The sequence below is a fragment of the Nelumbo nucifera genome, chromosome 6 (assembly GCF_055504915.1).
Source record: "Nelumbo nucifera cultivar China Antique chromosome 6, China Antique-T2T, whole genome shotgun sequence".
Taxonomy (NCBI): Eukaryota; Viridiplantae; Streptophyta; class Magnoliopsida; order Proteales; family Nelumbonaceae; genus Nelumbo; species Nelumbo nucifera.
The window spans coordinates 4,705,319-4,720,136 of record NC_142654.1 but is presented as its reverse complement, the minus strand read 5'-3'; the positions used below and the strand labels follow the sequence as shown (position 1 = coordinate 4,720,136).

Sequence of the window (14,818 nt, the reverse complement as noted above, 5' to 3'; positions counted from 1 at the left end):
ATTCCTGTTCCATCTCGGGGAGCTTTAACTCGTACAGCGTAAGGATTCAGGGGTGGAAGGAAAAGAAAATACTTGCTTCATCCGATTATTATATATGTACATCAATTCTTCGGAGAACAGGAGAAGAGGGGTCGTGAATTCTTGAATTGCTCTCTTTGTCTGATTGTCTCTTCGTTTTCTTTGTTATTATTACCTACTGGATATCTTTTCCATGTGATGACGCGTTTCAATGGCCATAGCAACGTCCACTTTGTCATCCATTTTCTTCAGTTCTTCGTCTCTCGTGGAATATCGTCAACAACTACACCAACCCATGTTCTATATTCAGTTCTTCGTTCTTTGTTTCCTCTCTCTTTGCTTTCTGTTCATCGTTATGCATAAGAGATTGAAGAGAACAGAGAATAAGGATGGAAAATCATCCCCAAATTCGCTCTCCATCTACAGATGTCCTCTCTCTAACGATATAAATAAAGCCCAGCAGCAAAGTGAGACCCATCAGAACCATCCACTGATTGTAGAGATTCTCACCTCCAGTCCTTCCAAATGGGCCTCTCTAGTTTCTTCCGTCCCTTCTCATCTGACCGTCGGCAATGGTGGGAAGGCACCGGAGAGGTTGCTTTCTGATGGGTCAGAGTTGGGTAAGGAGGGTGGCGATCCTATTGACAAGGATTGTGGCAAAAGTGGTGACCAAAGCGATAAAAAGAAGAAGAAGAAGAGGGCCAAGAAGAAGCAGCAGCAAAATTTCCGAGCGGAGGACAGTGGCGAGGATGAGTGCCTTGAGAGCCAGGTACCCTTAATGCAGGACAAGCATGGTTTTGACTGCTTGTATCCATTCACATCTTCGTCCAGTGTGACACAGAGGAAGATCAAGCAGCAATATGATCAACTTGTGAAATCTAACGACTCGAAGGCCTTAACGTTGGCTCAGGTCAAACTTTCTTCACCGATACAGGGTCCTTTTGAAGAAATTCATTTTGATTATTGGTGATATAAAATTTTCCATTGGTTCCCCTTCCTTTGTTAGTCATGCAGATTTGGTAAATATTTATAACTATATATATATATATATATATATATATATATATATTTGTTCAAATTTCAATATGTGTTAACTTTGTACTTGCTCTTACCCACGCCAACGAGGCAGCAAGAAAATAACTAATGGTGGAAAAGAAAGAAATTTTGGTTTAATCATCTTCTTTTAGGGAAATACAGTTTCCAGTGAAGCTCATCATTATCGTCATCGTAGTAAACCTTTCTCATTTAAATCAATAGAAGATTCTATTCTTTTCGAAGAGTGAATATCTATCATGCTTGCCCTGACTTACATTTTGAAGATATATAATGTTATACAATGTTTTTAGGATCTTCTGTGATCTCTAAGATGGTAGGTATTCTTTTTGTCTTTAAGTGAAATAATTCTCAGATAATCATATTTACATTTTTGGGCTTTTACCAGAAACCTCCACCTATTCCCTCTTTCTCTGATGATTATAGATTTTATTGTTGTAGTATTTATAGTAGGGGACATTGCTTGGTGTAGTGGTAAAATCTCGTGTTGACAAACATTAGAAAACGGTTTTGAGTCTAAGAACAGCTACTCTGTGCGATAAAATGCATATAAGCAGGATTATCCATCAGCCATAGTTCTTGTTCTGGGGCATCTAATTGAAGCTTCTCTTGACGTAGACATGAAATATTCCTAACCATGGGCACTTAACCAACATCTTTGTGATTTGGTGCTAAGATTTATCAATTTCATTCTAATATTTATAACCAAAGAGAAAAACATGGAAGAGTAAAACGTCTTTGAGCATCAATATGGAAAGTATAAATGCTAAGAGCATGTGAACCTCCTTTCCATGTTTTCCTTTTTATCCTCACAACCACAGGTGCTTTCGTCTTTCTGAGCGCCAAACCAAGAAGGTTTCATCTTTGAAAGGTTATTGTGTTATCTGCTAAAATGATGATGATATGGATAGCACTTGAGTGAGATCTCACTGCTGTAGGGGGAATGGATGAATCATCTTTTCCTTTTTTCCCCTGGTATTTCTATTGCTTCCTATTTTTCATGCTGCATGGAGTGGTCCACTGTTTTGTGAAGCTCTTCTTTATTGTTGGTTGCTCTCTTTGAGTCTTGGGGAATGGTTAGTTGGTTATTATTTGTTATTTTGTTGGTTTACTTGGAAAGAAAGGAATCTCAAGCTTTTATTTTTTTAAACTTGAAAAAGACTCTTATAACCAACGGACCCCACATCTTCAAGTATGGTTGTCTAAGGGGAGAATGCAGCCTTGGTGGGTATTGCATGCTCCAAAAGGACTGCCTTGAGTTCTCTTCTAAAGATATAGCTCCGGAGTTTCTTACTTGATAGTACATTGCCTTCCTAGTGCAATCCATACCTGGGCTTTGGTAAGTATGTTTTGTCTAATCTAGGGCTTCAAGAGGACAATATGAGTTATTCGGTATATTGGGATATTTCCCAATGTTTTTGACCTTCATTGTTTGGAGTGACATTTTGAGACTGGTTCATCTCACTTGAGCAATTATCAAAATATCTTGGTCTTTATTCCTTAGTAGCATCTTATCTTATCTTCTATAGATGGATGCATGATGGGTGGAGTGGATGGCTGCATCTACACTTTTGGTGCAATGGATTTTACAAAGACTATCTATTTTTATGATTGGCCATTGCATATAGGCTACCTAAAGATTTCTAATATGTCAGTTTCAACTTGAAATGTGTCAAACACAAGTTTTGTACCCTACCCCACATACACATATGTATTTGTGTTCTTGATTAAAGATTTTGGGGTTTACCTAGGTGAACACCCTGTATCCACGTCAAAGTCTTAACCTTTGTGTCCATGTTCAGAAATCATATAATGAATTAAAGGATTTAATTATGTGGTTTATGATATCTGCATCATGAACAAAGACTTTCTTTAAAGCCCACTTTTTCTAAGGTTCCCTCTTCTATCATTTTAATTAAAGGTATTATGTAGTCTTTTTTTTTATTATGTGGTTCACTCACCAATGGCCATATTCATTTATCTTGCATAACCTTTTAAGCATACTTAAACCAGCTTGAGTTCCTTGCAGATAACGTGGATAAAGAACATTGTAAATGCTCTCTTTTTTGTTTTTTTGGATTGGTAATGCTTACCATATTCAATATAAAAATAAGAAGAAAGGGCATGCAAGTTGTATACAAGTGAAGAACTCAAGAAAAAGATGTTCATTTGTTCTCTTGGAGTGCCCTTTCATGATTACAGGCTGGGAATGTTGTTCTTCAAAGTAGTAAGACCTTCAAAGAGGTTGAGTGCTTATGACTTAAAGGAGCCACCAGCACTAATATGATGGCCCTTAGGGTAGCATAGTTTGATCTCCCAAATCATCCCTTCTAACTCCACTAGTAGAGAATCCTGGGTTATTAAGGGAGCAATCATCAATGTTTAGCTTCTCTTTACATCCATTGTTGGAAGGATCCACTACATCCAATTAGAAACAGGCTCCAAATAGTAATCTTTAATCCAATAATATTTCTAATTGATGCCCATTGGATTTTTTTTTCTCTAGAATGATGTAGAGGATTGAGATCCACAAGGAAACCCAGCGAGCAATATTCTCAGTAACTCCATCTAGGCATTTTTTTCTTTTTTGAGAGTTCTTTTATTTTGATATTCCCAAATGTTCCTCTTGCCATCATTTGCACTTTATAAAATCTTTCTTTTTCCTTTAGGAACCATTTACCCAACTTCTTGCATGATCCCCAACTTTAAAGAGAACAAGTTGAACCAAATAGGATCAGAAAGTAGGCCCATAACTGCTAGGCTATGAATGTACACATGTTAGCTAACTCTAGTCAATCTTAAGGGCATATTTATGTGAGGTTGGTGGGCCATGGACTCTAATAATCTAATTTGAAGCTAATCAAAGCATAATCTTCTTTAACATGGTGGCCCAAAAAAATTATTTGCTTTGATGGAGCAGAGCACTATAAATCAATCTGTGACAAATCATGATTAAGATACTTTTATAGGACTTATTATTAGGGGAAGACCACATTCTAGAGTCAGGGTAGACAAGGATATGAAGACATGATTAAGTATAAGGGGGAGGTTATTCATCAGTTTCCACATTCTAATGTTTCTGACATAGTTGTCAAAATCTTACAATTTATGATACAATCCAGTTACTTTAGTTATGAATTCCAAGGGATCCAATTTGGATTTTTTTTGATAGTCGATCCAATTTGGATCTTATAATATAATCTTTCTTTTTTTGAAAAATTTGAATGATTTTTCATTTGAATCTTGCAAGTTATCCCATTCATGCAAATTAAGTTGTACGAAATCTAGTGTTATACTTTGTCAATTCTTTTTTAAACTTTTCTAAGGCCTTTGTTTTAAGATCCTTACTAGACTAAGACTTATTTGGGTTATCTGAAACCTACTTAAAAAGCCTTTTGACTTTAATTTCCCATATATGTAAATTAAAGAGGAATCCAGTATGGGTCAATTGAATTTAATGTCAAATTTGATTGTATCATCTTATGCTTATACTGCTTTCACTGTATGACTGGTAGGCTTTGACACTTTGTTGTATTAATTACTAATATGGTGGATCTGGATTTGAAATGGGTTTAAAATCATTTTCTATATATTTAAAGTTTTAGGACATATTTTTAACTTTTGGTAAATTTTTGAAAAACCAGAAATAATCTTACTATTTATATATGATTCAGTTCAATTTTCTATGCTTCATGATATGATTATGAATTTTCAAGCATTGATTTCTAAAGAAATGGAATTTCAATGAGGGAGGGAAAGCAAAGGGATCATTAGAAAGAGATAGGAAATCCAAAAGAAAACTGTCTTTGTAACTAAAAGTACTAAAAAGTACTAAAGAGATGAGGAGGAATGTACAAAGATGAAACTAAGGAGTGACCTAAATAGAAGATTTTTCCAGGATTTAATGTGATCCCAACATCCATATCATATTCATATAAAAGGGCCAAATGGAAGCTGGCTTCTAATAGATCCTCAAAGGCAATGGAATCATTCTTTACAATGTTTTAGACCCCAATCATTTGGAGCCATAACATATTTCCTACAACAACTGATGACAAGTAATTGGATCATATGAGAATCTCCAAAAGCTATTTGCCTAAGGGAGTCTTGTTTCTCTTAAATTTCCATTGTTCAAGCTATTTCCCTTTATGAGTCTATTTTCTACCATTTTACAGGTCTTCTTTCTTGGGAGTTGGGATTGCTTCCCCTTCCAAACAAAAAAAAAAAAATCATTGGTGTCTGTAAACCTCTAAATTAAATGGACAAAGATAGTAGACTTGTAGATTGGCTACAGTTGCTTTAACCAGTGGGATACTGGCCCCAACCAAGATATAATTTCTCTCTTTCATGATTTCACCTGGGGAGCCAGTTATCAACCTCACATGCAAGTCAGCAAAGCTCCTTGTTTCCTACACTCATTAAACTCACCACCAAGACAGTCTTACCCAAGTTAACATTCAGCAACCAGCATCAACTTAAAAGCATCTTAAGATGCTTTTTAGGCAGGTAATATTCCTTTTACTTCTACTAGTTTAAAGGTTATGCCATTGATGATCTGTAAGTGGAACCCTTTTCACTACAGTGAATAAGAAAGAGATAGAGGATCCTTTTTTCTTAGTCTCCCAAAAGATGGAAAACGCTGCTTTGGACTTTCATTAGGATCCTACTGTACATAGAGGATGACTGAAGAATTTCTGGTACACATGGTCATAGTTTTTTCATGGAATTAATTTGTTTGCTAGTAAAATAATACTGATGGGACTGATACCAATTGAAAAGAAAAATCTTAGCACTCTACCTTATATGTGTGTTTCGGGGTGGGGGTTAATTGGGGTTTCATATGTTACGAAGCACCTTGGGGAAAAGAAATGTGCTGTTGAAAGCTTCTATGGTTTTATTGATAAAAAAAAAGCTTCTATGGTTCTTCTTGATGGCACCTTTGGAATTACTTAAGAGCAAAATTTCTCTTGAAGTATTCAACCATACTTCATCCAAACTAATTTAAGTATCAGATTATTTTCGTTTCTTGCAGTTTTGTAAAAAAAACATTGTTGCCATCTCCCTCTTTAAGCCATTTAGTCATCACCCTTGGTTTTGGTTTTTGTTTCATTTTTTTCCTTAGCAAACAAAGTTAGTTATGATGCTTGTGGTGGTTCTTGACCTTTATAGTTTTTGCTCTTATCTTAGTTATATTAATGATCTACCACAAAATTTTTATGAATTAAAATTTCGAAGTTAATTTGACAGAGCATAGCACATTTGCAGTAGCTTTTCCACATTGAGTGTTCTGTACTTGACTAGGACCCGAGGATAACATGATGAGATGGAACTTTGTGGGAGTGATCAAGAAACAATGTTCCTGTTTGATATGGATGAGTTTCCTGACAAGTCAGAAAACCAGGAAAACTATAAATAAATCTCAACAGGAAGAAGTTAAGAAGTGGGTTTTTCTATCTTACTCACATTTGATCAATGCTAGCATACAGGGACAATTGCCTTGATGAGGAAGAAGTTACTAAGGGAGTTATCTCTGTTTTAGGATTCCCAATAGTGGTTTTTGTGTAATTTTTTTACCCAATATCTATTTATAGAAAGTTTAAGCACATGATAGCTTGAGCTTTTATTTTGAATAACAGTAAATTTCTATTAGGTTAGTTTTGATATTGATGCATCTGTTTGCTACTCTTTTTATGCTAATAGGTATTCAATTACCATAGTTTTGGTACTGTTAGATATCGGTTGAATTAGTTAGACAAGGAGATTAGATCAAGCGTTTGGGAGAGGTATGGCAAAAATAAGAATAACATGCATGTTATGGAAATTAGTATTTTTGGTTTCTAAATTTTTACTTGTTCAAAGTAGTATTTATTTTTTATAGAAAAAGTAAAAATTTTTCATTAAATAAAAAAGAAGATACAATCTATTGGTTGTGAGATTTCACCAAATGACAGAAAAGAATTAAAACAAGAGCACATAAAATCTTGATTACTAGAGGACTTTTAAGTCCATGTACCTTTCACTGAAGGCCATTATTGGGAAAGTAGAAAGAACTATTATCTTGCAGACTCTGATCTTAAGGTAATTTGAATGGTTCAATTTAAACTTCTTTGAAATGGGATGAGATAATCATCATTTTTGGTCCGTCTTTTGTTCCATAGCGATTAGTGAGTTCTGATTTGTTTTATCCCCTACTCATTCTGTTATTCCTTTGTAATTTTTGAGGGAATCTTTTCCTTAGGAATGAAATCCTTCATTCACTTACCCAGAAAAAAGCAGTTACAATTCATCCCTCATTGTTTAAACTCAAGGAAAGCCAAAGCCTCTCCTTGAAATCTTTAAACTGTTGGTGAGCAAGAATCCAATCTGCAATCATTTGGCAAATATCAGCAACCACGTTCCCTTTTACATGATATTTATCTTCAAATATGCATCTTTTTCTTCTTTATGATGCTTTGGCCAAACAAGGGGTGAAATAAATAGGATGATTTTTTTTTGGCTCAATTGTAATTTGTGATTGTGTAACTGATGTGTGTAGTAGAGGAATAGGTGATATAAGCCAATCTATTTTTGGTGATTCTTGGCTTCTTGTACATATTCACTCTTAATAAAGATTAGTAATTACAATAAAAACATTTGCATCTGTTTCTCTCTTTCTACACTTCAATAAAGAGGTATCAGGCCAAATTATCAGGCATAGAGTTTTCCGATACTATGATGCCCATATAGGGATATGGGGAATGGAGATATGACTCTTCATTTCTTAAAACCTGGACGCAGATATGAATACAATATCTCATATAATATGCTTATATCATGTGTTTATATGTAGTTTTGAAGCTAAGTGTCATTTCTCAAGATTTATATATTGCTAAATATAATCAAATTTCTAAATTGTACAGATTTTTAATAGAATGATTTCTTAAAGGTTATAACATACCATTTTACATATTTTAGAAGTGTTAACACCATAGAGTACATTCAGAAGTGTCCATAAGATATTTGTTCTAGATCTAGAATTCTAGCTTCATCTGTGGTGATAGAAGGCCCAAGGTCCCTCTGCACCTTCATTGAACCATCTAACAACCACCTTGGAGTTTCCCTCTACCCCTACTTTCTTGGTGTCTAGTGATACCATCAATTTAAGTACCTGGAATAAGGACCAAATTTCTTTCTCATTAAATTTTCTGAACTAATAAGCAAGGAGGGAGTGGGTGATTTTATCTCATCTACAATTCACAGAGTATATTATTTTATCTTTAAAGTTTAAACAGCATAAAACCTTGATGTTTGATAAAGTTAAGATTTTACTTTTAAGATGGATTGTAGCCAAATGCATAGAAATGGAAGGTGAAAAATGTCAAACCTGTTGATGAAAAGAGAGGGGAGGGGGTTATTAATAAATATACTGTTATGAAATGCAGAGCACTACCCAGTGGTTTGTACTAGACTTCTTTAGCTTTCAAAGGGTGTAAATTGGTTCTTAGTCTTGCTCTATAAAATATAAACAATTTAATAGAGGAAGTCAAATTTCCCCTTGAATCCTAAGTTCCTCATTTTTTTATCAGTAAACATGTATTTTATTTAAATTTCAGATTGTAAACAGTTTATACAACTTGGTGATGGGACTGTTGATCCCTTAAATCACTCTATTCTATCCCTCATTACAGTGCAGCCCAAAATAATTGTTGTCTCAATGCCCCCCTGTTTTGCTAAACAATCAGCTAGCCCATTTGCACTCCTTCGGACCCATTTAAATTCAGCCTCAACCTCCTTTGCAATCTTCTCCACTTCCCTAATCACATGTTTGTACGTCCACGAGGTATGGCTTCTGTTTGCTGCCCAGGAAATTACTACTTGAGAGTCCCCTTCTACCTCAACATGTTTGTATTCTAACTGTTTGGCTAGCTTTAGACCTTGTAATAATGCCAAAAGTTCAGCCTTCAATGAGTATCCGGTGCCAATCAGTCTTGAGAACATACCCAATATCCTCCTTTTAGAATTTTTGAATACTCCTACACCTGAAAGGTCTGGATTTCCAAAGGAGCTCCCATCAAAATTCAGTTTCACTTTATTGCCTTCTAGTGGTTTCCACTCCAGCCTTGCTTTATCTCTTACTCTCGATGATTGTACTACTTCAGACCAAGTTCTTAGAATGCCTGTGATTGAGAAGACTTGAAATCTATCCGAGGATTTTATCCAATGAGCTACTTTCACCTTGATGCTATCAATCACTCCCTCTACTGTTCTGCTTTTTTCCAAGAAAATCCTATTATTCCTCTCTTCCCATACTACCCAACAAATTGCTGCCTTTGTTGCTTTCCACATTACCATCCCTCTTTTCTTTCGTTGTCTCAAGAAGTCACGGTTGAAGAGTCCTGCCACATCTCGAGGGGGATCCCACTTGCAGCCAAAGAGAGTACAAAAGAATTTCCAAATTTGAAGCACAAAAGAAAAGGATATCATTAATGAGATAGGGTCTCACCACTTTCCTTACACAAAGAGCACATATGAGGAGAAAGGCAAATGCATGGCCTTCTTCTCTGCAACATATCACAAGTGTTTACCTTACCAAGGAATATTTCCTAGTAGAAGGCTTGAATCTTCGGGGGAATAGGCTTGCACCAAGTTTCTTTCACAGGGAAATCCCCACCTAGGGGGTTGGGGGAAGCAAGTACTCTGAAGAAAGAAGAACAAGAAAAGAGACCGTCTGGAGAGCCTACACAGATTCTAGAATCTTCCAACGAAGGGTCCAAGTGGATTTGCCCCAGAAGGTCCAGCAATAGGATTAAAGACTCACACTCATTTTCCCTTAGTCCCCTTTTGAAGCCCAAGTTCCAGTTCACACCATTTGGACACGGTGTTCCCAACATGGATATGACCTCCCCCTTGAGGTTTGATTGCGCAAAGAGATTAAGTGGGGTTTCCCCTACCCACAGATCTTCCCAAAACAGAATTTTATTACCTTGTCCCATATTGAACCGGATGGAATTGTGGAAAGTAGGGTAGATTTCGTGAATTGCTTTCCAAGGAGAAGCCAAAGAACCGAGAGGGGAAACTTTTGCATCTCAACCATTTCCATCCACCCCATGAATGCTCTCAATCACTTTGTGCTATAGTCTGTTGCTCTTAGGGGGTGTTCTTTTTTTTGGATTTTGAGAGGGGAGAAAGTTGGTCAATGTGATTTTGATTTCCATTGACCAAGAATCCCATGTTCTTTTTTTTTTTCAGATTAATGTGGGGACCAGGGAAAGTTTATTTTCCTGGGTATCACTTACTAGGTGGGTAAATAACTTTCCCACTTGGGGGGAGAGTTGCCAACACTTGAATGGGACAAAAACGCCCCTTTTAATAATGGATTTTTATGGCTAAAATGGTCATTGCCTTTTCTAGGGAAATAAAAGAACATGGGTAAATACACTTACTTGGATAAGTGTTTCCTAGGAAAAACTTACCTAGATAATTGCATTTACCCGAGTAAGTAACTTACTGAAAAGTGAACGGGGCCTCAAAGGGAAACCTCCAAAGCCACTTACCTAGTAGAGTTGTGTTCCTTATCAGGATGCTCCCAATTCCTAAACCCCCTTGTTCGTTAGGTTTGCTAACCTGCTCCCACTTGATCAAATGGTCCTTCCTTTCCTCTCCTGGATCCCGAAGGAAATCTCTCATATACTTCTCTAAGCACCTTGCTACTCTAGAAGGGATTCTAAAGGTTGAAAGTAAATAGGTGGGGGGGGGGCTTGCCAGTGTGGCTCTAATCAAGGTTATTCTTCCACCCAAAGAAATATAATTCCTCTTTCACAAGGCTAACTTCCTAAAACTGGTTTCCAAAACCCCACTAACCTAGGGTTTCCTCCTAAAAGTAGACCTAGGTAACTGATAGGCCAGCTTCTGATCTCACACCCCAAGATCTCAACAAATGTTATTAATTCTCCTTCCTCCATATTGACCCCCTACAATTCCACTTTTGGTCCAATTTATCCTCATCCCTGTCACTCCCACAAAACTATTCAGCAGCACCCTCAGATTTTCCACCACTTCCTCATTGTTTCCTTCACAGAAAAAGATGGTGTCATCTGCAAATTTGAGATGGGTAACAATCACCTGATTTCTACCTACCCTTCAACCTCTGATAAGGCATTGACCATCAGCTTTTGCCACCATTCTGCTTAACACTTCTGCCACTAGGGTAAATAGGAATGGGGATAGGGGGTCACCTTGCCTAATTCCTCTCCAAGCTGGGAAGAAGTCCTTTGCTACACCATTGATTAGGATTGAGTAATGAGCTGAACTTAAGCATCCTTTAATCCAAGATCTCCTTCTAACTCCAAAACCCAGTCTTTCTAGTATTTTTCGGAGGACTTCCCAATTAACCAGGTCATAGGTAATCAAAAATTCAAAATTGTGTAGAATGTATTGATTACTGATGGAGGCAGGAAATATCCATTGTATCAAATGGTTAAATGATGGCAATAGTTACCTAGATGCAGATTATGATTTTGTTTTACCTATAATTCTTTAAAAGGGGATTTGGTTTCCTTGTATTTTCAGTCAGTGTCAGCTGACAAGTCTTTCATCGGAGACTTTAGTAGGTTAGGTTCCTTGTGCTAAAATACTATTTCTGCAGTGGTTCAATTGTTGAAGGTGTTGGCTGGAGATGTTCTGGAAGCTAGAAATGTTTATATCTAAGTTGTCAATGACTTGAAGCAGTTACTCATGCAGGCAATCAATTTCAAGTTTTACATGTATTTCTTGAAATTTGGATAGCATCTATTTCTCTGTTTGTCTCTCCTTATTCCTAAAACCATTATTGAGTGAACTAAGGTTATTTCGTTTATGTCTTTAATTTAGTATGTACCTGCTTAGGCAACTGAATTAGATCTCCTTAAAGTTTTCAATATTGTGGTTCAGTTTCCTTTATTGCCTGAGCAAACAAAACATGTTTAAGTATTGATATTTATATTATAAGCATCAATTAAACAGGTAATTTTAGGTACTGATTTGGTTGTGATTTAATTGAGGATTGCTTGAAATTTTAGGTACTGTAAAAGCATGTACTAAAATGCTAAAAAGTTAAATGGTATTTTCACCTGCTCTTATTTCATTTGCAATGGGATGCATGACCCAAGTATATCATTACAAACTATTAAATTTAATCTTTGAAGTTTGAACTCAGATATTAAACTAGCCTGCCACCTTTTATGCAGGTTTGTCAGTTTGCAAATTGCTTGATTGAGGCTAGAAATGAATTAAAGCACAAGTATATATTCCAGATCTTCCTTCAAGCTGCTACTCGTCTTTCTTCACTATCTATCTTATCTGCAAATCTAAAAGGTTCCAGCCTCCTTTCTGGTTCCACAGGTCTGAGATCATCCAAAGGAAATTTACAATAACGAAGGCTCTACTATTCAAAGCAGATAGGTCTTCATTTGACCGCCTCTGTCAGCAGGTTGGTTATGCTGCTGGTATAGTGCTATATCTGGCTGCTAGAATGCTAGTATGAGGTGGACAGTGATTTCTTATACGTTCTTTAGTTACTTCTGGAAGAGGATTTAAGATATTAATATCTGCAGATGTACAAACTAGAAGCAGAACAAAAGAGGTTAGAGGAGGATGCACTTGTATATAATCGGCTCCAACAGCAGCTTAAACTCTCACCAGCATATAAGAAGGTATTACTTCTGCTTTCTTTATGTTTTTTTGGTGATCCATCCATGAGTTGTTGATCTTGGAGTTCAGTATCTAGGTTATAAAGATGGTTGGACTTCATTGACTTTATCTTGGTTTATTGGGTGTAAATACAAGCAAGTTATGCGGGCTAGTCATTTTGATTAGAGTCAGGGGGATGGCTCAGGTTCTTTCATTCCCTTAGTGTATGAAGGGTGAAGGTAGAAGGGGACCCAGAGGCCAGAGCACAATTATTGGATGGATGGGGGCTAGTATTGGTGGATTATGGTGATCATTGCTGAGAGGGGATTCTGACATGACATCCAATCTGAACATCTTCTTTCTTGTCTGCAATTATAATGGCTGACTCTTTAGCTTATTGTTGGCTGCAGGGATGTGTTGTATTTTCATATTATGGATCAGTTGTAAATATCAGCTCTTTCTCTTCATTAGTTCTGCTAGGTTCCGTTTCTCCTTTGCCATGTGATTCTTTATGCATGTTTTTTAGGGTGGGGGGGATTGATAGTTCTTGTAATTTCTTCTCTATTCTTGAATAAATATTTTTTCATTTTTAACAATAAAAAATGTTGTAGCACACTTGATTCAGTTTGTTAGTTTACTGACTTGTCCCAGTTTCTAGGGTGCAGATACAGGTGGGTTGTACAGATTACTATTATCCACTCTACTATTGAGTTTATTGAATGGAAAAAGCATGGGTCTGGGAACAGAGGACTTGTAAACAGTCTGGGGTCAGGACCATCAAGATTGACCATTCAATATCTCCCACCTTGAAGATTTACTGGGGCAAAAATCCGCTTAAAATCTTATAAAAATGTATTGGTAAAAAGTGTCATTTGAATGTTTTGAAAGTTCTGAAAATGATGTATGAATCAGATGGCCTAGAAACATCTGGTATCTGATATACTGATTTTTGGTATGTGATGATGGGTCTTGTTCTGAATGTCTGCATTGTGTAAGTTAAGAGCCCCAGATTGCAACCAGTGGTATTGTTTTACCAAATCTGATCACTTCCTTCTCAACTCAGAGAAAATTTTAGTGTACCACTGCATCATGTTAAAACCAAGTTTCCCTTGATACTGATCCTTCTGAATTCTCTCACTCTGTCTTCCTCTAAAGATGCTTGAAATTGGAGAGCGCATGGAACTGAAGGCTACTTCAAACCAGCTGGTAGAAAGCACAGATGCTGAATTTCCAGACATCTCATTTGAGGAGTTGCTAGCACAGGAAAAGAAAGATTCGTTTTGGTAGGTGAATGATGGTAATTGGTGAACATAAACCGTATTTCTTTGTTTTTTTCCTTTTCTTTGCCATTTCTCTCTCTCTCTCTCTCTTTCTCTCTCTTCTAAGTCCATATCTCACCAACCACATTTTCCCACATACAGGCAAAGGAATGGAAGGCTGAGATCATGCACAAGCTAATGGCTACGTATGCCGACTGCGACTCATCCTTGTTCAACCTAAGCAATACATGTATCTGAAACCCAAAGTTTTGCACGGATGTAGGAATTTTTGGATGCTTGTGTTCCTTCGGATAGCTTTTTCATGGGATCTATGCCTTAAATTAATTTCTTCAACTTTCCCACTGTAATGGCATCATTTTGGTTGTTGCTTATTGACATGCATGAAAACTAAGCCTCGGAGGAAAGCGGGCCACTCTCACTACTCCAATTCCAACATTATATGTTGCTTCCAGAAACTAGGCCTCTTTTGCTAACAATTTAGATTCATTTTTTGATTGGCTGAACTTAGGTCACCTGTTATGACAACCACAGAAGTGAACGGCTAGGCGCCTAGTTTCTTATGATTGAGTTGTAAAATAATGTTGAAAGAAATCTGGACAGTGTTAACTTCACCAACAATTCTAGAGGCAGAATTAACTTTAAGGACTGAAACCTGTCGAGTTTTGGGCTTTTCATTTGCTGGGTTCATTAGTGTACCCTTTTTAACTTGGAGTCATGATTGACCATTGACTTGATGTGCCATTCATCTATTCTTCTCTACTGGTTATGTTATCATGGACAATGAGGATTAAATGAAAATGATAAGAAGTTTTGAGTTGAAC

The 14,818-nt window shown here is 36.7% G+C and overlaps 1 protein-coding gene across 2 annotated transcripts; it reads left to right on the top strand.

Annotated features, from left to right (window-relative positions):
- LOC104586621 (uncharacterized) lies at positions 1–14,818 on the top strand. 2 transcript variants are annotated; one of them, XM_010243910.3, is made up of 6 exons: positions 1–928; positions 12,276–12,328; positions 12,430–12,517; positions 12,642–12,740; positions 13,873–14,000; positions 14,139–14,818. In XM_010243910.3, exons 1-6 carry the CDS (start codon positions 230–232, stop codon positions 14,173–14,175), a joined length of 1,104 nt encoding a protein of 367 aa, XP_010242212.1. In that variant the 5' UTR covers positions 1–229; the 3' UTR covers positions 14,176–14,818. The 2 variants fall into 2 exon arrangements, with proteins under 2 accessions (XP_010242212.1, XP_088746234.1); XM_088890108.1 differs by lacking the exons at positions 13,873–14,000; positions 14,139–14,818 and adding an exon at positions 13,376–13,614.